The sequence below is a fragment of the Alexandromys fortis genome, unplaced genomic scaffold, assembly GCF_014885135.2.
Source record: "Alexandromys fortis isolate MF-2015 unplaced genomic scaffold, M_Fortis_MF-2015_v1.1 scaffold_442, whole genome shotgun sequence".
NCBI classification, from domain to species: Eukaryota; Metazoa; Chordata; class Mammalia; order Rodentia; family Cricetidae; genus Alexandromys; species Alexandromys fortis.
The window spans coordinates 222,535-248,413 of NW_026068312.1; the positions used below are offsets into that span (position 1 = coordinate 222,535).

At 40.6% G+C, this 25,879-nt stretch overlaps 1 protein-coding gene across 4 annotated transcripts in view; it reads left to right on the plus strand.

Annotated features, from left to right (window-relative positions):
• Positions 1 to 25,879, plus strand: part of Ints6l (integrator complex subunit 6 like) — a 53,873-nt gene that overhangs the window by 21,764 nt on the left and 6,230 nt on the right. Inside the window, exons 2-13 of one of the 4 annotated variants that reach the window (XM_050132684.1) lie at positions 296 to 366; positions 2,506 to 2,655; positions 3,485 to 3,574; positions 3,895 to 4,078; positions 4,338 to 4,466; positions 7,126 to 7,289; positions 12,155 to 12,307; positions 16,302 to 16,434; positions 20,071 to 20,165; positions 21,132 to 21,242; positions 23,511 to 23,729; positions 24,757 to 24,880. In XM_050132684.1, the coding sequence (XP_049988641.1) occupies positions 319 to 366; positions 2,506 to 2,655; positions 3,485 to 3,574; positions 3,895 to 4,078; positions 4,338 to 4,466; positions 7,126 to 7,289; positions 12,155 to 12,307; positions 16,302 to 16,434; positions 20,071 to 20,165; positions 21,132 to 21,242; positions 23,511 to 23,729; positions 24,757 to 24,880 (1,600 nt within the window). In that variant the 5' untranslated portion in view covers positions 296 to 318. Of the gene's footprint in view, positions 1 to 295; positions 367 to 2,505; positions 2,656 to 3,484; positions 3,575 to 3,894; positions 4,079 to 4,337; positions 4,467 to 7,125; positions 7,290 to 12,154; positions 12,308 to 16,301; positions 16,435 to 20,070; positions 20,166 to 21,131; positions 21,243 to 23,510; positions 23,730 to 24,756; positions 24,881 to 25,879 lie in introns of those variants that run through there. The other 3 variants (XM_050132682.1, XM_050132683.1, XM_050132685.1) reach the window with 3 other exon arrangements.

The following is a 25,879-nucleotide window of genomic DNA, read 5'->3' on the forward strand; positions in this document are numbered from 1 at the left end:
GTGTTTCTCACCCCACTATGTGGGTCTTAAAGATTGGATTCAGGTCATCGGGCTTGGCAGAAGGTGCCTTTAGCAGCAGAGCCTTCCCCCTCCCATATTTTGTTTATTTATTCATTTGTGTGTGTGTGTGTGTGTTTGTGTGTGTCATGGCACGCATATGCAGGTAATAGGATAACGTCAGTCATGGGACATGAGCTCAAGCCGCGAAGCTTGATGGCAAACACTTTTCCTCTCTGAGCCATCTTGCTCCCTCCTGTTGAGCTAAGTCCAGCTTGGCCTTTGGTTTCATTTGTAGTCTGGCGGCACTGTCTCCACCATATGAGTGCTGGGCTTCTAAAGCATGTCCTACCACGTTGGACAAGATTGGTGAGTTTTGAAATGATTTCCAAATTAGAGCAGTCATTTCTCTTTAGTCACACCTGTCCTCTGGCCTTTTCCGAGTTCAACACTCAATATAGGTAGAAAGGTAAATTTGTGGTGTTACTAAGACAGCTGACTGAAATAAAAGATTCCATTGTTCGTGTTTTCCCAAGCTGGAAACCCTAACCTAACGCATGACCCCTTTGCTCTCATCCATCCCAGTAAATTCGGCACTGAATCCGTCCGGCTCCACCACCTCTTGAAGTCCTTCACTAGTCTGCGATCCCCTCTCCTCCTCGCCGCCCTAGCCCAGGCTGCCGCCCTAGCCCAGGCTGCCGCCCTGGCTTGGGCTTTCCTCACTTCTGCTCTTAGCTGCTGCAACAGCCTCCAAACCAGTTTTCCTGCCTCAAGCTCCAGTCTTCCCTCCACCCCTCAATTTAGTCTCCAGCTCCTAGCAGACCGATCTTGCTAAAATGCAGATCTGATCACACCACTCCCCTAATTAAAAAGAACACTGAGTTCCTCTTCCCAGGGCTGCAGATGCCATCCAAAGTCCTGAGTGTGCTGTGCAAAGCGTTTAATAGTCAGAGCCCAAATTATCCCATTAGCCTTGACTTCAGCCGTATATCCTCTCCAGAGCACTAATAATGTTATTAGTGCTTCTCCAGCAAGATCATGCTTTTAAGAACTGTTCTCTTCTTTTGATGGTCCTTTCTACTTCTCACATCAATGAGACATGTCATCTTCAGGCTTGTCCTAATGTCCTTTCTCCCTTCACACTGTGCTCATTTGTTCTTTTAGCCTCTGTGTCTTATTGTGCTTTCAGAGACGATGAGACTAGAACAGTGTTTGCTGTAGTTGTACTGATAATGGGCATTATGACTTTAGCTAAATAGTAAACATAAATTACCGGGTTCATCTCTGTATTGCTTGCTCTTTGGGACTAACTGTGGCTGCCCTGGTTAGTGTACCTTCAGGGTTCAGCTTATCATCCTTGTTCTCAGGATCCTCGAGACACAAGTGACTGACATTTGCTCTTCCATGTGGCCAGGCTGTGCTATCTGCATTCACCTTCGCTGACACACTCCTCTGCGACTTACTAAAAGCTGCCACCGCCGTCTTTTGACTTCTCTTCTTGGACCTCACTGTTGCTTTGTTTTTATAGTCACTGCTGACCGGGCAGTACAATCCTTTCCTTCCTCCAATTCTGTGGACTAATTAATCACAGCAACAGTTGGCTGTTGACCTTGAGGTTTTGGCTCTTTGCTGCTATTTATAGCTTTTGGGGGTGTCTAGAAGCCGTTACTTCATTGCAAAACCTTTTCTTTTCCTTCTTATTCTAGGTTCGGGACTTTCTGAATCTTTAATTGTGCCAACGGGATTGTCTCCCAATAAATATGGCTGTTTTATTTATTTGCCGATCGATCGGTTTTTAACTATGTGTGTTTATGTGTGCTTGCTTGTCTATACAAGTGCCACACATGTATGCAGGTGCCCCCAGAAACCAGAAGAGGATGTTGGTCTCTAGGAACTGGAGTTACAGCTAGCTGAGAGCCACCCAGTATATGTGCTGGGAACCAAACCCGAGTTTTCTGCAGGAGCAGCAGGTGCTCTTAACCACTGAGCCATCTCTCTAGCCACTCTATGTGTATAGTTCTGTACTGTCATTTAAAAGGGAAACTTGCTCAAGAAGAGTACTAGTTATCACAATTCCGGTAGCTCAGACCCTCAATGACCCCCCTCCATCAAAGACAGTGCATTTACTAAATAATTGGTGCTTACTCTGCCCTTACCCTAGGCTCATCTGCTCATTGCCACCTTTAAGATGAGGGGGTTGATGTGTGTCAGTAGGTTTGGCTGAGCCTGAATATAGACTACCTTCTTGAAACAAAGCCCTCCTGCTTGCTATCATGAATGAAAGTATTGTTTGCTTGACTTCTTTGCTTTTGATCATTAAAGTTAGTAGAACTTTTGCAAAGTGACTGCTTACTTTGCTTCCACTTGAATAGTTGAGATACAGAATGGAATTAGTTTAAAGAGGGATTAATTTGTCAGAGGGTTGATACTGTGTTATTTAGTCCTTATTTGCGCTCTATCTTATTGGTTGCATAATTGAGAATTTCCTTGTCAATGTTTGCTTTTCAGGCTGGTTGGAAGGAAAATCACGCCACATTCATGAACGAACTGAAAAATCTTCAGGCTTCTGGACTGACTACTCTTGGTCAGGCTCTAAGATCCTCATTTGATTTGTTAAATCTCAATAGATTAATATCTGGAATAGACAATTATGGACAGGTAACAATTTTTGAGTGAGTACAGCTAATTTATTTTGATGCCTTAGGGTACGAGTACAAAATTTAGGCAAGACTTGTGCTACCTGTAGTGTTAACCAAAGAGAGGCTCATGCACCTTTTAGATGTGCATTTCATAAGAATCACAAAGCAAACGCAACTTTTTTGGTTCTTTTTTTTTTTCTTCATTTTTCTTTTGCCCAGGCTGTCCTGAAACTTGCTGGGTAGACCAGGTTGGTCTCGAACTCACAGAGAACCACCCGCCTCTGCCTCATGAGTGCTGGGCTTAAAGGTGTGCGCCACCACAGCCCAGGCCCGGTCAACTTTTTTTTTGGTTCTTAAACATCAACTCATCAATGGATTTTACAATAAATACAATTTCTTGTCATTTGATCATCAGAAATCTGAGAATATGCTCAGGTGCTGCAAAATGCTGGAAGGTGTCAGATGGAGACGGATTCTTCTGTCTCTACTTCTCTCTTCCTCCCTGCGCACCCCAGATCTAATGCAAGACTTTTAAAGCTCTAGATAAAAGAAGAGGTCAGCGAAGCACTTGCTGCTGCTACCTTTGTCCTTTTCTATCCTAAACACTCTGCTCAGTATATCCCCAGACATGGAGTCCAGGCTGCAGAGCCTATACCACAGGTGTCCCCTAATCTGTGCCAAGATTTGAACTCAGGTGAATGGGTTGACGGGTCTGGGTGAGGCTTTTATTTTTTATTTATCAAGGAAAACGTTGTCATGTTTGAGGGATCATTGGCCAGGCAAATGTAGACGTCTTAGTACAGTTGTATGGCAGTACCCAGCTCTGACGCTTTAGAAATGTGTTTTAGGGGAGAAATCCGTTTTTCTTGGAGCCGTCTATTTTAATTACCATCACAGATGGAAACAAGCTAACAAGTACTTCTAGCGTTCAAGAAGAGGTGAGATATAATTCTTTTTTAATTTTATCTAAATAGCACAGAACATAGAGCTATTTCTGTGGGAGGCATGTATTTCCAGTTAAGAATAAAGTTTGCCCAAATCTATCTTGGTACTCCTTGAGAGATGGCTTAATTCGGTAGTGTTCCATGAAAGCAAAGTGAACCCTTTAACTCTTAACTCTTTCTTCTTCTTCTTCTTCTTCTTCTTCTTCTTCTTCTTCTTCTTCTTCTTCTTCTTCTTCTTCTTCTTCTTCTTCTTCTTCTTCTTCTTTTTTTGTACGGGTTGTTATGATGAACCTTTCCAAATTTTGCCTTATCAGCTTCATCTTCCTTTGAATTCTCCTCTGCCTGGAAGTGAACTAACCAAAGAACCTTTTCGTTGGGATCAAAGGTTATTTGCCCTGGTGTTGCGCTTGCCTGGAGTGGCTTCCACCGAACCAGAGCAACTAGGGAGTGTACCAACTGATGAATCGGCCATCACACAGATGTGTGAAGTCACAGGAGGTAACGGCTGCTGTTTCAGGTTTCCGAAGGAAGAATTTGGGGTAGGAGAGTATAGCCCTTATTAAATGCCATAGCTAGTCTTGGGTTGCTTGCCTTTACAGTTTGTGAACTCTGCTGCTTAGGGTCATTGTTCATACCACATTCCTGCTAATGTAGTTACGATTGTTCTAAATCCTATTTTAGGCTTTCAAATACTTGTATTATGAACCACTGTTTGATTTGATGAAACTTGTGCTCTTTATTTTTCTCTCTGGCATAGGTCGCTCCTACTGTGTAAGAACACAAAGAATGTTGAATCAGTGTTTAGAATCACTAGTTCAAAAAGTGCAGAGTGGTGTAGTTATTAATTTTGAAAAAACAGGGCCAGATCCGCTTCCTGTTGGAGAAGGTACAGTAATCATTTTTCAGCAACTATACTTTTTACCATAATATATTGTGTGGAAGAATAAAGATATTAAACACGTGGCAGTGGAATCTTCAGTATCCTTGTGCATCCCAGTCCTCATGAGCATACATCTAAATAACTAATGTTTGATCTTCACCCATGCATGTGTTAGGTGGGCAAATTCTCGCAACCTCCATCTCATGGCAAACATTGTCCTAAGAAAATTTGTACTTTTTCTAACCCTAGTTTTTAGTTAAAACTGATTCATTTGTCAATCTCCTCCCAGAATATTTGGATATCTAGTATGGTATGGCACTTGAGTAGTGATCTGATTTGGCGCTTGTGATCACTAAATATGTTAAAGTATCTTCATGAAATCTCTGTTAAGCCAGGTGGTGATGGTGCACACCTTTAATCCCATCTATGGGAGGCAGAGGCAGGCAGATCTTTGTGAGTTCGAAGCCAATCTGGTCTACAGAGCGAGCTCCAGGACAGGCTCTGAAGATATACAGAGAAAAACAAACTGTCTTGAAAAACAAAACAAAACAAAACAAAAAAAGAAACGTAGAAATCTCTGTTAATTACCATTCCAGAGCAAGAGAGTGTGAATGTTTGTTTATTCAGGAACTTACAGTATTCTGTAAGGTTGTATATTGGTATTTTCTTGACCATTCTTTAACTGCAGAATGTTTTGTTTTCTCTTTAAATGAGATCTTACAGAAAATTTGGCATCTAAAAATGCAGAATCATTGGCTAATTTTGCATAAGGAAGTTAAACCATAGTGAAGCTCCAGATGGTTTGTCAAATGGATGTTTCTGAATGGGTTTTAGAAGGATCAGGGGGTTACTAAATGACATTATGGTGATACGGTCCAGGACTTCCTTAAAGCGCTCTTCTTTGTTATTGCTTCTCCATTGTCTTAGCATGGGTGTGTGCACACACACACAGTACACCATACCACACCACACACATAGTACGCCATACCACACCACACACATAGTACGACATACCACAACACACACATAGTACGCCATACCATACAACACACACACAACACACCATGTTACACCACACACATATTATTTCATTATTACCATGCATGGTGTTTTGTTGCCCTGATTGCCTTTGGTAAGGTCAAAGGGATTCACTATACATGGCAAAAAGGGATACAGTTTTGTTTCTTTACTTGTTTTACTCTTTAGGCTTTGTATCCCTTTGAGAAACTGTTGGAAAAATCTAGATTCCTTTCCCTGGAGAAAAGGGCTTAAGCCACACACATAAAGTTTTATGCCTAATTTCAGGAGTTTCCTGGATTCTTAAGATAAGACTATTTTAATAGCCAGGCAGTGGTGGCACACGCCTTTAATCCCAGCAGTTGGAAGGTAGAGTGGATCTCTGTGAGTTTGGGGCCAGCCTGGTCTACAGAGCTAGTTTCAGGACAGGCTACAAAGCAACACAGAGAAAACCCTGTCTTGAAAAAGACTATCTGCCAAAGGAGACTGGGGCCTCACAGTGTATATTGAACCAACCATACAGGGAAGGGTGTGCTGTAACGCTGCCAGCCGACTGCCCAGCCATCATTTTCTGTTTACTGCCTTAACATGAACAGGAACGGAAATACTAGCTGCATGTGCTGTCACATAAGTAGCTCAGATTTTCTTTCTGTTGCCAGTTTTTCCTCTTTGTCCAAAGTTCTGTAGACTCAAAGAATCCGATAAAAGAAAGTAATACTTACTCAGAAAGATGGGCATCCCCAGCCTCGTGTGCCCAACTTGAGAGGGATTCTCAAATGTATTTCTATGTTTTTGCCAGAGCCTGGTGAATCCCTGAAAAAATCTCCTGATCTGAAGTAATTACTTTTTTTAAAATAATGCAAAAATAAGTAAATCAAATCTTCTGGTATTTAAGAAAATTGACACCCAAGTAACTAAAATGTCCTCCTAATTATAATTTAGACTAGCAAATCATGGCATAAGTGTTTTTTTTCCCCCTGGAGGGGGCAAAAAAATGCAAGCTAATTTAAATAATTAAATAATTAAAATGCATTAACGGTGTATTCCTCTGCATTATATGTGGTCAGATTACATAGAATTTTGATGGTGCATGGAAAAATTGGGGTGAATTTTTTCATAACAAACTTGATCCGTTTGTTTTATATTCCCCACTCCCATGTACACACAGATTATACCACCAACATAGTCTCGAGTTTCAAGGAAATTTAGAAAGCGTATGTTTTGTTTTGGGGGTCATTGAGTGTAGAGCAAAAATGGAATTTATGATCTGTTTTGCGGGATCCCAAAGATGTAAAGACTATCCCAGAGAACAAATGATTTCAGTTGCCTAACTTGGTAAATAAGTTCTTGAAATATGACCATTGTATTGTGATGTGCTTAGTTTTTGTGCCCAGGTCTCAAAAAATGTAAAACTAGTTTTGCACACAACTTCATATTTTCATAGCATATTGAGAATAGTGAGAGGCATGGAGTTCAAGGGCAAATTAAATTAACATTCTCTCTCTCTCTGCCTTTTCCTTCTTTCATTTTTCGTAAGCCATATTTTTTTTTATTTCAGTTTGTCCTTTGCCTGAAACTGAAAGTTGTGCTCAAGAAGATGAGAAACTGTAAAAAAAGTCATGCCTTCTGTCCCATGTTTCTCTTGCAGACGGACTGATGGATCTGTGTAGGCCAAGCAACTTATTTGCTGCCCAGCCATGGCATAGCTGCCATAAACTCATCTATGTGCGACCTAATTCGAAAACTGGTGTTCCTGTTGGACACTGGCCAATTCCAGAATCTTTTTGGCCAGAACAGAATTTACCTTCACTAGTAAGTATTATAAACAAAAAGGGTAAGCACTGATCTGGCTTTTTAATTTGAGGACAATGAAGCTTTTGAAACAGCTCGAGGCTTTTATGCTGTGCCACAGACCAGTAGACCGCAGTCTTTTGGTTCCCATCTTTTATTGAACAGCTAGTTCTATGCCTTAAAGCAAAGGAGGAGGAGCTCCTTTATTTTGTCATACTTTTTAGTCTTTTGTACTGCTACCTTTGCCATGTGGATATTAAAGCATTGCTTTTATTTATATTTTTGTACATTTACTTGGTGTGTATGTTTAATCAAAGTTTGAAATACTTTTTATTTATTTTTATAGTTTATATAAGAAGCTATTTTTGGATATGGCTATTTTGATGCATTTGAAAGCAAATTAGGAGAGCATGATTTTAATGTCTTCTTCCTCCTAAAAGATACATTTTTCCAAGTAACATTCACACTTTTTTTTGTTTGTTTGTTTGTTTGTTTTTTTGAGACAGGGTTTCTCTGTGGTTCACACTACTTATTTATTTGTTATTTGCTTTGCTTGTTTTGTTTTTTTTTCATGGCAATGTTGGGAGCTGAACCTAGGGCTTCACACATTCTAAGCGGCTATAGCCCCATACTGAATACGTCATCGTGTTTACTGTGGAAGACTGTTTGAGCAGTCAATGTTGCTTCAAGGCATTAAAATGTAAAAATGGGCAGTTGGCAGCTGCTCTCAATGATGAGAGCAAGAGAAAAATGTGAACAAACAGCTGCCTTCTGTCCTTGAAGGGAAGTGCAGATAGAAATATGTGTGCTTCCATTTAGATGCACTTTCATTTCTTCCTGGCTGGTTCCTTTCGGTTACCTTAGAGTATTATTCATTTTTCAAAATTCGCTTGCAAAGTAACAGGCATCCTTATGCTGTTTTCACACACGCTTATTTTGGTTGAGGGTCCTGTGTTCCTCTTTAACAGCCCTTTGCCCTGTCCCCATGTTAGCCTTTTGCTCCCCAGCGTTCCCCCTTCTATTGTAATAGCTCGTGTATTCTGTTGCCTTCCCCACCTTGCTTCTTTAAGGCCTCTTCTTTCCCCATCTGGTGGGCTTCCTAGTTTCCTGGCCCTTGCCTACCTAGCTCTCCCATCTAGACATGCATATTTAACCATTAAAAAATGGGATTCACTGTGAGAGAGAGCATATGTCTTTTGAGCCTGCGTTACCTTGCTTAATAAAGTGTTTTCCAGTTGCACCCATTATCCTACAAATTTGACAGATTCATTTTTTTTCTTTTTCAAGACAGGGTTTCTCTGTGGTTTTGGAACCTGTCCTGGAACTAGCTCTTATAGACCAGGCTGGTCTCGAACTCACAGAGATCTGCCTGCCTTTGCCTCTCAAGTGCTGGGATTAAAGGCATGCGCCACCACCGCCCGGCCTGACAGATTCATTTTTGAGGGGTGTTTCGAGACAGGGTTTCTATGTATAGCCCTGGCTGTCCTGGAGCACACTCTGTAGACCAGGCTGGCCTCAAATTCACAGAGAGCCACCTGCTTCTTCCTCCCAAGTTCTGGGATTAAAGGCGTGTGCTAGCACACCTAGCGACAGCTTCATTTTTATGGCTGAAATTCCGTTATGTATCATTTATCCATCTATTGATAGACAACTCTATTGATTCCATGTTATTAATCCAAGCACTTTGGTTTCATATGAATTCCCATTTTTTTTTAACTTAAGAAGGGCTCTCACATTGTCGTCCAGGCTGGCTTTGAACTCACAGCTGCTCTTACTCAGTTTCCCAAGTACCTATAGTCAGTCGGTCATGCCCTGGTGAGCCATTTACTTTTCATTGATTAGTAATGATGTAATGCTTAGAAAATTATCTATAAGCAAAGGTTTGTCTTCTTGTAACTGCATTTGGTAGAAGAGGATTGGATGTTACAGTTAATCTTAGTACCAGTTGAATTGACTTTTTCAGGGATAGTGTTTAGGAAAACACTCTGCCCCCTGTCCTCAAGGAAAGAAGGCCTGAGCTGTACCTATGTGGTCCCTGGCTAAGGATGGGGAATACAACCCTAGCATTGCTCCTCTAGTGCGCGGCTTGCCTGATTCAGGTTAATTTGCATTTTAGGTTCTAGCAATTTCCACAGTGACTTGTATTTTCTCCCAGGCTACTGGTTTGGGCTCTTAGATTTTCAGGAGAAGTCATGCAAGGCTCGAGGAACAGACAGCTTTTAATCAGCTTCTGTGGGTGAGGGAAACTATTCCTCTTCTCTCCCCCAGGGCTCTGAGGTGACAAACCTGTCAGCCCATCGCCTCTTCAAGCCCCTTTAGTGGCAGGTTTGTTTCATTGTTGCTAACAAGGGAATTTCATTCAGGTATTTGTCAATTTTTTTTAAAGATATTCAGATCTAAGAAATCAGAGACAGTTCACAACACTGACTAAAACTGAAAGAAGGGAAAGCTAAAACCATAGAAATTTCCAGTAACTTATACACAGTTTGTGTTACCATACCCCCGCATGTAGTTCACTCAAGAGCCGTTTTTGTCCACTCTCAAGCATTTATAAGTTTTTTTTAATTTTTATTTATTTATTAAAGATTTCTGATTCTTCCCCGCCACTGCCTCTCATTTCCCTCCCCCTCCCCCATCAAGTCCCGCTCCCTCGTTAGCCCAAAGAGCAATCAAGTTTCCCTGCTTTGTGGGAAGTCCAAGGACCACCCACCTCCATCCAGGCCTAGTAAGGTGAGCATCCAAACTGCCTAGGCTCCCACAAAGCCAGTTCATGCAGTAGGAACAAAAACCCATTGCCAATGTTCTTGATTTCTCAGTAGACCTCATTGTCCACTATGTTCAGCGAGTCCAGTTTTATCCCAGGCTTTTTCAGATCCAGGTCAGCTGGCCTTGGTGAGTTCCCGATAGAACATCCCCATTGTCTCAGTGTGTGGGTGCATCCCTCGCGGTCCTGAGTTCCTTGCTCGTGCTCTCTCTCCTTCTGCTCCTGATTTGGACCTTGAGATTTCAGTCCGGTGCTCCAGTGTGGGTCTCTGTCTCTGTCTCCTTTCATGGCCTGATGAAGGTTAATATTCCGGAGGATGCCTATATGTTTTTCTTTGGGTTCTCCTTATTTAGCTTCTCTAGGATCACTAATTATAGGCTCAATGTCCTTTGTTTATGGCTAGAAACCAAATATGAGTGAGTACATCCCATGTTCCTCTTTTTGGGTCTGGCTTACCTCACTCAGGATAGTGTTTTCTATTTCCATCCATTTGCCTGCAAACTTCAAGAAGTCCTTGTTTTTTACTGCTGAGTAGTACTCTAATATGTATATATTCCATACTTTCTTCATCCATTCTTCAATTGAAGGGCATCTAGGTTGTTTCCAGGTTCTGGCTATTACAAACAATGCTGCTATGAACATAGCAGAGCATATACTTTTGTTGTATGATAGGGCCTCTCTTGGGTATATTCCCAAGAGTGGTATTGCTGGGTCCAGGGCTAGGTTGATCCCGAATTTCCTGAGAAACCGCCACACTGCTTTCCAGAGTGGTTGCACAAGTTTGCATTCCCACCAGCAATGGATGAGGGTACCCCTTTCTCCACAACCTCTCCAGCAAAGGCTATCATTGGTGTTTTTGATTTTAGCCATTCTGACAGGTGTAAGATGGTATCTTAAAGTTGTCTTGATTTGCATTTCCCTGATCGCTAAGGAAGTTGAGCATTTCCTTAAGTGTCTTATGGCCATTTGAACTTCTTCTGTTGAGAATTCTCTGTTCAGCTCAGTGCCCCATTTTATAATTGGGTTGATTAGCCTTTTACGTTCTAGTTTCTTGAGTTCTTTATATATTTTGGAGATCAGTCCTTTGTCAGTTGCAGGGTTGGTGAAGATCTTCTCCCAGTCAGTGGGTTGTCTTTGTGTCTTAGCGACAGTGTCCTTTGCTTTACAGAAGCTTCTCAGTCTCAGGAGGTCCCATTTAATCAATGAGGCCCTTAGTGTCTGTGCTGCTGGGGTTATACGTAGGAAGTGGTCTCCTGTGCCCAAGTGTTGTAGAGTACTTCCCACTTTCTCTTCTATCAGGTTCAGTGTGTTTGGTCTTTGATCCACTTGGACTTGAGTTTTGTGCATGGTGATAGAAAGCATTTATAAGTTTATAAATGATAAAGCCAAATGCATTCGTTTCCCCTTTGCATAAAGGAAGGCAAGCCGCTTTCATCATAATTGTACTGACCTCCCACCTTTCTGAGCCCTTGCCCCCCCTTTCTCTCAGTGGTGTTCTCTACTTAGACAAACCTGGTGATAAAATCACTTCTCCCTTAGTCTACTGTGGTGCCCCAAACACACAGACCTTTGAAGTTGCACCCAAATCACCTTCAGTTTCAGCTATTCAAAACAAACCTGTGGGTATGAGCAGTGCTACAAAATCCCTTTGAGGCCCTGAAGTTGTGACCATGGCGTCTGAGTATTGTGTATGTTGTCCATCCGTACCTTTGCTGTTTTTCCATTTGCTTCTTAGTAGCCTAAACTCCTTAGAAAAGTTCAGAGGTTCTCTTTGTCCAGTGGTATCTCAATTGTCTAACCTGCTGATATCGAAGACCGACACTCAGGAATGCTTAAAGCTCACAGAATGGGTTTGAAGATGAGAGTCCATCATATGGACCATAAGGGTCACTTTAACACAGTCAATGCAGTTATTACATCACTGCAATTCTAGCTCTGCTTTAGCTCATCTTCCCTCTTCCAATCCCAAGTAGGGCTCAGAGGGGAAGAAAGTTGTAGAAACTCTTCAAATACTAATCTGTATCTTAGTGATGGTTTGCCAAAAATGTAACAGGAGCTTTCAGAATGGATACAATTGTGCGTTTGCTTGATATCTGATCGTATTTCCTCTTTTTTTTTTTAGCCTCCACGAACATCTCATCCTGTTGTGAGGTTTTCCTGTGTCGATTGTGAACCAATGGTTATAGATAAACTGCCCTTTGACAAATATGAACTTGAACCTTCTCCCTTAACTCAGTACATTCTGGAAAGAAAATCTCCTCATACTTGCTGGCAGGTAGCTATCCTTACCTACTATCCAAATGTCTGTACTCATTCTGGAAATTGGTTATAAATTGTGTGTGTGTGTGGGGGGGGCATTTAGAGAGATAACTCAGTAGTTAAGAATGCATACTGGCCAGGCGTGGTAGCCCAAGCCTTTAGTCTTAGCACTTGGAAGTCAGAGGCAGGCAGATCCCTGAGTTCAAGGCCAGCCTGGTTTACAGAGTAAATTCCAGGACAGCCAGGACTAATAAGGGTCTGGTGAGATGGCCCAGTGGTTAACAACACTTAATGCTCTTGCGGAGGATCCAGGTTCAGGTCTCAGCACCCACGTGGTATGGCGTGGCATGTGGTAGCTCACAGCCGTCTCTAACTCCAATTCCTGGGATCTGATGTTCTCTTCTTGCCTCCATGAGCACTAGGCATGCACGTGGTATACATCATACAGGCAAAATACACATACACATAAAAATAAATAAAATCTTTAAAAAGTAAGAACTGTAAAATCTTTACAAAAATTATTTTAAAATGTTTTAAATTTGGTAATAATTACATTGTATTTTTTAAAGGCTATCAAATAAACAACATAGCCAAGAGAATAATTTTAGAAAGGTATGAAACATTAACATACTGTACATTGCCATTTATGGAAGTAGAATCTGACGAACCCATGCATTCAAGGAGCTGGGGTTGGGTGGACCCATTCTTATCTGTTCCCCAGATTATGAATCATTAAGCTATTGGGTGTGATTCGATTAAGGTATGAACAAGACTCTCGGGCTCTTATTTTGAACTTGAGAAATGAGAAGTCCTGTATATTTGGGGCCAAGAACCAGAAACTCGAGCTTCCTTTATGCATGAGTAGAATGCGGTGAGACAGTAGTGTGGTTAGTAGAAGCCTCACTGATGGGTCGGTCAACTGGGATTTTCTGAGATGAGCAAGTGCAGGGTACCATTCGCTCACTCTTCTAAGTGCTGTGTTGCAGTCGGAAGGATCTACTCATGGCTATATAGATTTGTCCGTGGGTTTGACTTGTAAAATTCTAGACTTTTGAAATCGTGGCTTTTTTTTTATTTAGATACAAAAAAGCTCCACGTTACAAGGATGTTCATTCTATGACTGAGCTACAGGACCAGTCAGTCATTTTTAGGTTCTCTTGACACAGGGAGCACTTTCAGACACTTACCTGTTTTGTTCTAACATGTGAGACCACTGATGCGCTGTATCTATAAGCTACTGTAATTCTCTCAAGATACTAAGGCTAGTTCAAAAGAAAAGGAACAAGTTTGAGCCAAGGATGTGAAGGGGTAAGAAACAAAATTTCAAAACTACAGGGTGGTGGTGGCATGTGCTTTAATCACAGCACTCGAGAGACTGAGGCAGGCAAGTTTCATGGACAGCCAGGATTGTTACACAGAGAAAATCTGGTTCAAAAAGAAAAAGAAATTTAAAAAGTTTCAGAACTATAATACCGAACAGAAGCCAAACAAAAAAGATTACCCATTGTATACTTGTACTTTTCTCTATTCAGACAGCTGAAATGAACTTCTCTGTCAGAAGGCAGAGTAGTGTTTCCTCCTGAGGGTTGCAGGGTAGTGGCCAGAAAGGGAAGGAAGGCGTTGCCAGTCTTGCTGGGTTCCTTGACGTAGGTCATTTTTCTGGAATATTCACCAAGCCATGTACTTGCTTACCCCTAAAATTATAGAAATGTAGGCAATAGAAGACTAACTTCTTTTGAATACTTTGGTTTGAATTTCTACAACAAAATTAAATAAAATTACAAATCACATCTTTTCTCTCAAATAAACTTTCATTCTATATAGCATACTCCTTCTAAATCTTCTTCAAAGAAACCCGAAAGGGGCTTGAGAGATGGTTCAGTGGTAAAGAGCACTGACTGCTCTTCCAGAGGACCGGGGTTCAATTCCCAGCACCAACATGGCAGCTCACACTTGTCTGTGACTCCAGTTCCTGGGCTTCTGACACCCTCATATAGATAGATATACATGTAGGCAATGAACACAAAATAAAAAATAAATTATAAAAAAAAAATTAAAAAAAGAAACCTGAGAAATCTGTCCTGACTCCTCCACAGCCTCTCAAATGTCGTAGTCTTTGTCCTGATCTTGTAGTAATCTGATCTGATTGATCAGTGGGACTGAATAAGAACAAACCAGGAGCAAGGACGTTTCCTAAGACCTTAGTAGAGAAGGTATTCTCCTAGAGCTAGGAAAAGGCTCGCTCAGGGGCTTGCCCACATCTGTGAGGACTGCAGTTCAAGCCCCAGCACTCATTTAAAAGCTCATCAAGAACATGTAGCTGTCATTCCAGCCTAGAGAGCTAGAGACAGGGCACCTGGAGTTCTCTGGCCAGCCCAGCCAGCTGAATTGTTGAGCTTCAGGTTCACCGAGAGATCGTGTCTCAGAACATAAGATGGAGAGCAATTGAAGACAATGCACAGCGTTAACTTCTAGGCCTCTACACACGTACATACATGTGCACTTAAAAATACATATGCACCTGAGCTTACACACACACACATTTGTTTTTTTACTTTTCATGATGCATCATTTCTCCTTCTTAGGAAACAATATACACTCTGTTTTATTATAGTTGTCTGTTTAAAGTTTGAATTGCAACAAAAATCTAGGAATCACATTTAGCACTAATGTTTTATAGAGTCATCAATTACATAAGAGGGTTTTTTTGTTTTGTTTTGTTTTGTTTTTCATTCAGGGTTTCTCTGTGGCTTTGGAGCCTGTCCTGGAACTAGCTCTTGTAGACCAGGCTGGTCTCGAACTCACAGAGATCCACCTGTTTCTTCCTCCTGAGTGCTGGGATTAAAGGTGTGCGCTACCACGGCCCGGCTGAGATTTTTTTCCTTTTTCTTTCTCTCTCTCTCTCTCTCTCTCTCTCTCTCTCTCTCTCTCTCCCTCTCTCTTTGGTTTGGTTGGTTCTTTGTTTTTTGAGACAGGATCTCACTATGTAGCCTGGGTTGTCCTGAAACTCACTCTGTTGACCAGACTATTCTCGAACTTGCAGAGATCTGCCTGCCTCTGCCTCCCCAGTGCTGGATTAAAGACATGTGCCACCATACCTGGCCCATTTTCATAATAACTAGGTTTAAGAGGAATTCCCTGAGAGGTAGGTTATATAGCCGTTACAAGAAACTTGCATGGCGAATTGCTGTCACTCAGGAATCCTACCGAAGGTCTTTGGGAAGCATAGACCCGGGCCTCTAAAAGCTTATACTGGTGTCCTCATTTGAGTCAGGGTCTACACAGGGAACACAGAGAAAGCATGGTGACTGGAGGACTCTGGCACAGCATATCAAGTGTATGGAAGCTGACAAATAGAACATACCAACTCAGGAGTACCAGTAAATAAATCAAAAAATGGTTATGTGAATATAACCCATGTTCTAGTCTTGATGTAGTTGATGTAGCCAAGAAAATGCATTTGGGATTGAAGCGAAGCATCGCCTTTCTGCCTCAGAAAGATTGCAATAGTTTCTGTCTTGTAATAGGTTATAATTATTTATTGAGTGAAAAATGACTAAATAAGGAAACAGCAAGATTTAATAGCAGTACACATGAGGACTCTTTATGCAGTCTTTTAAATGGTCTTTCTTTTTGGAATGTATGCTTTAGGCATGGAACCATAGTCCCCTTTTTCTAGGTCTCCTGTAATCATGCCTGCTTCTTTCGGGAAGCTGGCATTCTTAATACTATTTCAGCATCGTTTTTCATTACACTACCAAGTGAATTTCTGGGTAGTGTTGATGTGTCCTGTGGCTATTGTATCACCTGCTTTAATTTGTAATATAACTGAATGGCTATATTTTGAATATGCCCATTTAGCATGTTATTTTTACATAATGCTATGCAAAAATACCTAGTCTATTTTCTGAATTGCTGGGCCACAGATGTTGCTGTGGAGTGTTGCCGTAAGTTTGGCTTTACAGAAAATAATGACTGCATAACTGTACATTGCTCCCTGTTCTTCTTAGGTGTTTGTCACCAGCAGTGGAAAATACAATGAGCTTGGATATCCATTTGGTTATTTAAAAGCTAGTACGACTTTAACTTGTGTAAACCTCTTTGTGATGCCTTACAACTACCCAGTTTTACTTCCTCTTTTAGGTGAGTAAAATATGTGCTACTTAGTCACCTTTAAAATATGGCAAAAAAAAAATACCCGGTAGATAAGAGATTAATGAGCAGTTAAAATTCCATCGGAGAATAACCAATACTAGCGTAAATAAATGTGTGAAAGCTGATTTGGAAAGCTATAACTTCGTTTTCTTTGACTTTCTTCTTGTTTTGCTTATAACTGAAATAGATGAGATACCTGACCTTAACTGCTGCTCATGTTTGCAAACTCCATTAATCACCCTCTCTTCTCCAGTTTTGAGAATCTTGGCTTTTCTGTAGATGAGTTTGAATGCCCCCAGAAAACTAGATGGGGTGTGTGTGTGTGCACGCACACGTGTGCACACTTAATGTAAGTGTGTGTGAAGGCCATAGGTCGATGTCAGATGTGTTTGTGAATCGCCTTCTGCTTTGGTTTTTGAAACCCAGTGTCTTGGTCTATCTGGAACTTGCTGAGTGACTATCTGGAACCGTGAACACAGCACTTTCCCAAATGTCTCTCTAGCTCCAAAACTAGGGCTTTTATTGGAGAGGAATTGGGTGGCTTTCGATAGAAGCCAGGGCTTCTGTGAGGCTACTGACTGTACTACACTCCTTTCTCCACAGAATATTACGTACTTTAAAAACAGTGAGGAAGAAAAAAAGGTACAAGAGTCAGTTCAACTAAGCAGGTTTAGAAGTTATGGATTGATTCCATGACAAAATTCTAAAGGAACAACTGAAGCAGCCATTACTCAATGCTGTTAAAAATGTGTACTCTTCATTTGGAGAGCGGTATCTTTTTAGAGTAATATACTTCATTACACCCTTCTAGTTGTAAAGTTTTGAGGATCTTATGGGGGGGGTGTGAGGGTTTCTAAGTTTTTGCTTAAAAGATGAAACCTTTAAAAAATTTGATCACAGTACTATTAATGTACAATGAATTTAAAAGGCAGTATTAAAGTTCCTATTTAAGAAATTTGAAAGTAGGTCATCATAAATATATCAGCATGATTGCTTTGTATATTTAAGTTATTTTGTTTCTTAGTCCAGCCTGAACATACGTTCTTTCTAAGAGTATAGGCTGTATGTTAGAGGACGGTAAGATTACAATAAAAGGGCAGAGGAGGTGGCACAGCCTTTAAGAGCCCTTGATGCTCTTCCAGAAGGCACAGGTTCACCAATTTACAACTACCTTGACCTCCAGTTCCAAGGAATCTGACATCCTCTACTGGCCTCTGAGAGCACTGCATGAATGAGATGCACAGACATACATGTTGGCAAAACAGCCAGATGCCTAAAATAGAAATAAATAAGTCCTTCTTAAATTACTAATATGTCTCTATTTTATGTATTAATCTATCCTTTTTTTTCAAATATGTCCTCATTTTCCACGAATACATAGTAAAGACAATAGAGTAATCTTCATTTAGACTGTTGTTATTTTTCAGTGTCCTTTTGATCCATTTTATTGCACTGGGATTGGCATACAAAAAGCTACACATATTTAATCTCCAGTATTCATGAGTGTACACCAATGAAACATCACTCCAATTTTTGCCCTAAACACGCCCTATTCATGTCTTTAAAAAAGTTTCCCTTTTGTTGTTATTTTTATAATGAAAGTATATGCCCTAAGATCTATTCCCCAAGTAAAATATTTATGTACAAACCATTCTTGCTAACTATTGGCACTGTGCTGGAGAATGCCATGCTAGGAAACCAAGGAGACCCAGAAAGACAAATAATACATGATAGTGTTTACATCTCTAGCTTCTTCTCTGTCTTATGGTACTGCTTATTGCCAGTGGGCCTCAAGCTCTCTATGCGGACAAGGATGGAAATAGTAGAGACTTTTAGATGTAAACAGATCAGATAAACAGAATAAGTAATACCTTTAGTTTTTATTTTATTTTTAAGAATTTATTATTTGTGGATGGAGGGGTGGTGCTGGAGAGATGACTCAGAGGTTAAGAGCTCTGACTGCTCTTCCAGAGGTCCTGAGTTCAATTCCTAGCAACCACATGGTGACTCACAACCATCTGTAATGAGATGAGATTTGGCGCCCTCTTCTGCTCTGCAGGCATACATGCAGACAGAACACTGCATCCTAAATAAATAAATAAACAAACAAATGAGAATTTCTTACTTTATGTATAGAGGTGTTTTGCCTGAATGTCTGGTGCCCTCTGCTGTCTTGCAGGCATACATGCAAACAGAACACTGCATACATAATAAATAAATAAATTAGAAAAAGAGAATTTATTTTCTGTATAAGAGGTGTTTTGCCTGCATGTTTGTCTATGTACCACATGCATGCCTAATATCTACAGAAGCCAAAAAGAGAACTTCAGATTCCCCTAGAACTGCAGGTATAGAAAGTTGTGTGCTCTTCTGAGCTGAGACTCAAACCCAGATCCTTTCGAAGAGGAACGAGTTAGTGTTCTTCATCACTGAGCAATGGCAGATGCTTTGCCTTGAAGTTGATGTAGTCTATGTCTTGTCTCATTTTTTTTTTCCAGTGCTGGGGATCAAAAACAAACCATTTCATAGACTAGACAAGTGGTATACCCCTGAGCTACAGCCCAGCTCTTGTAGACTTTTCAAACCTCCACATAATTCCCAAAAGACTTCAAGAACCAGCACAGGATAGCAGGGACTTTCTGTAGCGTTCGTTGCTTCCTGTCAAGACAAGAATGGTGTGTCAAAGGCCTGAGGGCTTCCATCAAGGACACCTTCTGATTTCTTTTGCTTTCTACTGCCAAAAATTAAAAAGAACAAAAGACCTGCTTTTTATGACTGTAAATTTATTAAAATTTGTTTCACAGGGAGTAAATAATTTATTAGGGTAATAAAAAGAAGAAAATATCCGGTTGCTTTTCTTAACCAAAGTACTTTTTAAAGAATAGACCTATTTGGAGAGAACATATGCATTTTTTTTCCTCTGTAAGTAAAATATTTGCCTAATGGAGCTTAGACGAACAATAGAGGATGACCTAATACTATCTGCTGTCTTTACAGTATGGATGGATGGCAGGTAGATTTGATAGCTGGGGATACCAGTTTGAATTAGTAAGGTAGAAATATTTTTCTCACACTTGGAAGGAAATAAAGAGGGTGTTTGTAAGTTTTCATGCCATATGTATAATATGTATTTTTAGAGTACTAAAATAATTATATTTATATTTTAAAAGATAGGAAATGTCTGCATATTTAAGGGAAATATCTAGAGTTATATTGGTGCCCATGGTGTTCAAGGGTCATATTAAGCCAGCTGTGGTGGTGCCCCACGATCTTTTTTTTTTTTTTCAAACATTTTATTTTATTTTTTGCTTTATAAGTAATACCATTCAAAATTTCCACCTCCTCCCATTTCCCTCCCACTCCCCCACTCACCCTCCAGTCCTAAGAGAGAGCAGGGTACCCCACGATCTTTAAGTTTAAAAGAGTCTTCAATTGAACTATTGTAACTTGAAGACCATCTATATGGAACTTTGGTAGCTACAATGACCAGGAAGGACAGCCAGATAAATTGCTATGAATGTTCATTTGGCCTGAATCAGCTCCTATTTCTACATGTTAGTTGCTTGATTTTAGATCTTGTAAGCTGGCTCTGGACTAACATGATCCTTTGGTTTTGTGTTACAGATGACTTGTTTAAAATTCACAAGCTTAAGCCAAATGTGAAGTGGCGACAGGCTTTTGACGGCTACTTAAAAACCCTGCCTCCATACTACTTAATAGTATGTATTTGTGTGTGTACGTCTATATTAACTGTCCCTGATGATTCTTGTCGTAAGAAATAAGGAGTCCAAAGTTTTACCCCTGCAAGAAGATTAACTCTTCTTACTTTACGAATATTTGTGCCGCCACTGTCTTCTCGAGCCATATGAAAGAGTTTGGAGATGACATGGCCGCACAAAAAAGCATTCATTGTGTTTCTGTTTCCTTTAGTTTTAACTGCCATGGTCATTGTTATAAGCACATCTATGTTTCTCTTATTAAAAACTAACCTTATAAAACTATAGTTCTGGAATGTAAAAGCAAATATGTCTCAATTCATGTTACATCACCTTCCCTTTTGAGCTCTAGAAACTCAATGTGGCTTTTCAGTACATAAACAAAACTTGGAAGAAATTAAATTACATCCTGACACCACATGATGGGGGGGGCATTGGCAATAGAGAAGAAAGCATAACGCGGCCTCATTCTGGCTTTTATACTTTGAGAAAATGATGCCTAATGATCTGAACTCGTCATGTAATCCTAATCGAGACAATCGAGGCCGTTTCAGGGGTTGCTGTCCTAACTTAATGCCAAGTTTCTAGAGGTGAAAAGGCAGAGTCTTCGAGGGGACCATTGGTGTTGCTGGGAGGGGAAAGTGGGCTGTGTTGCTTTTTACCATGGCAAGTGTGGGCTCTGCAATCATATGCTATGGGAAGTGAGTCAATGATGGGGGTTAAGACCGAAAGCAATGTACTTGTTTGAATTGGCTGCTAGTTGCTCTTCTTACCCATTCTCTTCTGATTTTTTTTTCTGCTCCTTCTCTGCTATTTTTCATTGCCACTTTTTAATGTTCCATGTTTGGTTTTATGTGCAGCACCTTGACTTCTAAGAAATGAATCATGTCCCCTTGCCCCTTATAACTGAACTTTTGAGTATTTAAGATTTATTCTATTCTTACTGTTGTGTATTTTGTTTCCTTATAGCCATTAAAGAAAGCACTAAGGATGATGGGAGCTCCAAATCTGATATCAGATAATTTAGATTGTGGACTTAGTTACAGTGTTATCTCTTACCTTAAAAAACTCAGCCAACAGGTAGTATTGGTAAAAACAAACAAACCAAACTCCTTTGCCCTCAGAAGTGCATTTCCTTATTCTTTAGTGTAATTGTAACTTTTCAACTTAAATGTGTATATATCTCTACACTTTATGGATTAGTAATAATGTGATTCTCTATGGCTTCTAGCTTCACCATGAAATGCAGTTAAGGGTCTGTCAGGATCATTTGATGCTGTGCCATTTCTCCTTCTGCCTGCCAGTTTCTTCTGCCCATATGCTGGCTGATAATTTGTGGCTGAAGAGGGGCAGAGGCTTCATAGGGTTCTCTTGTGGGTCATATTTTGTCTGTTCTCCAACTAGTTTCTCCTCAATTCACTTGCCTAGAGCCTCCCCCTTTTGTGAGTCAGCACACCAAGGTCTGGTGTGGTTCAATATGCCTTGCCTGAAATCGCTTTCAGGCAGCATGTTAAGTTCTTAAACTCACATGCTAGCCCTTAAATAAACAACTGCCTGCTTCTCCCTGGAGAAGCGGCAGGGCGGACATGAGACCAGTGTTCTTCAACCTGGAGGGTGATAGGCCCCGAGGGGAGCAGGAGAGTGGAGTTCTTCCTCCTCTCTTGCCCTTCGTCTATTCCTTCAGACCCCACATCATTCACCATTATTCACCTTGTCCCTTGCCTGCCCCTCTATTAGTACCTCATCTTCCACTCAGCCCTCCTTATCGTATTTCTCACTTGTACCTAGACCATTCTTGTAGGATGGAGATAATTGGAAACTACCGAGTTAGAGCGCTGTTGCATACAATTGTGTTCTGCAATAAATTAATGCAGCAGTGTGACGCCCTTATTCACACATACATTTTTTTAAGTAGGAAGTAGCATTTGCAGCAACTACAGCATTTCCAGCTGAGTCTGTTTGCAAGTTTGGCCTTTAGAAAACTGAATATTACGCAAAGTATCTCAAATTTTCCTAAGGGACCTGTAGGCCTACATAGTTGGGATGCTGGCAGGCCTTGCTAGGAATGACCAAAACCTTAAAGCACCTTCTAAAGCTTACAGAAGCATACTAGTCCAGCATGCTCATAAGTGCAAAAGAAAATAAAGACAAGCCCAGATTTTTGACCTAACAAGTCCCCCTAACCCGCATTCCTCTCTGCTAATAGATTTTTGTTGTTGTTGTTGTTGTTGTTGTTGTAAAGACCTTGGTTATTTATCTTTCTATTGATCTATTGATTTTTTTTTAATTTGATGTTTATGTTTGGCCTTTAAGGCTTTGTCAGGGTATGGCCACAAAGGAAGAAAAGTGAACAGAGTTGAAACTAATCTAAGTGCTGGGACCTTCTGGGACAACTGTATTCTTTTATTGAATGAGCTTTCAAAGTCATTCAAGGAAACAGACCCTGTATCTACTATTGTCTCATATTTCATGACTTAAGAATTTGCTTAAGCATATATATATGTATATACATATATATTAGAAATAATTACTTAGAAAAATAAATATCTCTGGCCAATCCATAAGAAATAAAAAATTATTAAGCTTATTGAACATTGATGGAATTTTGTCTTTTAGAAAAAGAAAAGATTATTGCTAATTTCTGTTTCTCTTATTGCTAATTTAATATCTATATCATTGGTGTTCCTTGAACCATCTCAGATGTATCTAAAACATGAAATATACCAAATGCTCTACTTTAACTTATTCAAGGAAAATTAATTGATACAATGTCTATTAAGGGGATTTCCCAATGTTTGTTAATGATAAACTTATGAGTAGACATTAAAAATATTTGCTTAGTAACATTTGTTAAATTAAGCTTTATTTTGATAAGATTTATTGGATAATATAATTTTTTTAAAAAAATCATTTTTAATGTTTTCAAATACAATGCCAGTCTATATGATCTGAATTTAAGCAATAAGTTACATGTATGAATATAGAGTTTTAAACCTTTGTGTCTGGATCCAAACCAAATGTGTTGAATTAGATTAGATTTTGCAGTAACAATATGTGCTTTTTCATGTCTATGAATGAAATTCTTGCCCATGGTTTCTATTTACTCCATGATTCGTTCATAGTTTTGACACTAGCAAAGACAATTTGCATGAAGTCATTTGTCTTTCCAGTCCCCTCTGTGTTTGCCGTGGTAGAACAGAGAAGCATAGGGAACTGTTCACTTAACTCTTATGCTGTGATTTGCACGTGAAAAGTGTTCAGGGTGGTTCTTAAAGTATTTTTCTTAAATAATAAAATGATGACGATGTGGTAGATATTTGGATAACACGTTCTGTCCTTTCATTTTAGACCAAAATAGAGTCCGAGCGAATACTAGCATCAGTGGGGAAGAAACCCCCCCAGGAGTTTGGTATCAAAGTGAAAAATCATTCTGCAAGTGGCCTGGCCTTGGCTCACAATAAAAACTTTAGAAAACTGTTGAAAGAAATCATAGGGGAAAATGCACCGAGACTAATGGAATTGACTACCAAAGAATTTGCTGGCTTCCAAATAGGGCTCTTCAACAAGGTAACTTGTGCCACTAAAAGGCACCCTTAATCTGACTTTGCCTGGTTTGTGTTGCTTTAGTTTGAAATAATGGCCTATTTCGGAGTTGTTATCATCATCATTAGTCGTAGTAGTTGTTTTGGAAGTTGTATTTTGGTTTATTGAGACAGGGTTTCTCTGTGTGTCCTGGAACTAGCTTTGTAGACCAGGCTGACCTTAAGCTCAGAGATCCGCCTGCCTCTGCCTCCGAGTTCTAGGATTAAAGGTGTGCACCACCATGCACAACTTGGAATTAATGATTATTAGTGAAACTATCTTGAGATTATTCTGCCAGCAGATACCAACATGAAATTAAACGTACTAGATATATTGGTTGGTAGGAATGGGAAGTAAGGAGCTATAAAAAGTAAACTAGAAAGGAAACTGCAGTAGGCAGGCCGCCATGTAGATCTAGCACCTACGACAGACAGACTAGTAGCAAGTAGGCTCCGTGCAGCTTAGAGAATGCCTCAGTCAGACCGCAGGAAAACTCTGGCCCCGTGCATTCTCGCGGAGAAAGCGAGTGTGATCAGAGCTGGTCCCCCATGCTGTACTTCTCAGGCCCTGGCCATCAGCAGCCTGGCTCATGCTCAGGGCTGCAGCAGACTCCAGAGGCACTGCAGCTGGGCCTGCAGCCAATGTCACTGGCTGTGCAGTCGGCAGTTGTCATCCTGCAGGGAGACTCTTGCAGCCTACCTCCCTGCCTGCTGGGGGAATCAATCTAGGTGCCAAGCAGCAGTCGTGCCAGACAGCTACAGACAGGCATATATAAACCTTGGGATGTGGAGTTTTAAATGATAGGCTTGAAAATTGTTTCTCCAGTGACTTTAATGACTTCTGGATATGTTAGCATTCAGAACAAGAAATAGAAGCTTTTCTACTTGGAAAAATTAGCAATAATAGGCTGTATTAAATATCGTTCTCTTCAATAAGATTTTAAGAGGCTTAGATATCACATTTCTTTATTTAAAAGCCTTAGGAGTAACTGAGATTGTTTCATTTAACATAGGATGTGAAACCTCAGACATATAGAAATGCTTATGATATTCCACGTAGAGGACTTTTAGACCAGTTGACCAGAATGAGATCCAATCTACTGAGAACACGGAAGTTCATTGTTGGACAAGATGAAGGTAAGCGAACAGTGGAATGCTCTTTGGCTAATAGCAGACATGACTTGCATGACAGCGTTTATTGCAGAATTATTTTGTTAATGCTCACAGTGTCCCCATTCACTCAAGCCCCCCATCTCCCTGGTTCTCTTCCCCTCAGGTGTGTATTAATCAGCATGCCACACCGCCATCGCCATTGTTCTGCGTGCTCGCTCTTGCGAGTCTCAAACTCTCAGCTAGACACTGACTTTATGCCCAGCTGATAGGCACTGACATGAAGAGCAAGCACTGTAGTAGCTTGCTCAGGCTGGGTTAGCCCATTGCAAAGTGGCAGAACCTAAGTCTGTCAGATTTCCAAACCTGTACACGCAGACATTGATCATGCCCCGCTGGCTCTGGAAAAAGTCAGCAGCGAATACCTACTCCCTGCAAAAGTCATGAACTCCAGATAAACAGGAATATTGTGATGGTTTGCAATTTTTCTTCATCTTATTTTGTTAATTTTGAATGGGTTCACTTATCCACAAAAAAAATGAGTTAATCCCCTAGCCAAGTCTCTGATATTATACTTTGTGTGTGTGTGTGTGTGTGTGTGTGTGTGTGTGTGTGTGTGAACAGAGGCTTCCTAGGAAGAGAACTTTTGTATTTAATCAAATCCTCAGAGGGTAACATTTTCTTTGTGACAAGAGATTACCATGAGGAGCTGGGCATGGTTGCTCAGTACTCAAGAGCCTGAGGCAGGAGGAGTCTATGGATTTGAGTCCAGCCTGGGCTAAAGAATGCAAACCTGCTCCAGAATACAGACAGAGGGGCTGTAGCAGTGGCCCACTGTTGAAGAGCCCTGGTTACTCTTACAAGAGACCCCGGTTCAGTTCCCAGCACCTACATGTTGGGTGGCTTCCAACTGTCCATGACTTCAGTTCCAGGGGATCTGGCACCTTCTTCTGGACTCTGCGGACACCAGGCCTGTGTGCAGTGCACATATGTACCTGCAAGCAAAACAGACACATAAAATGAATA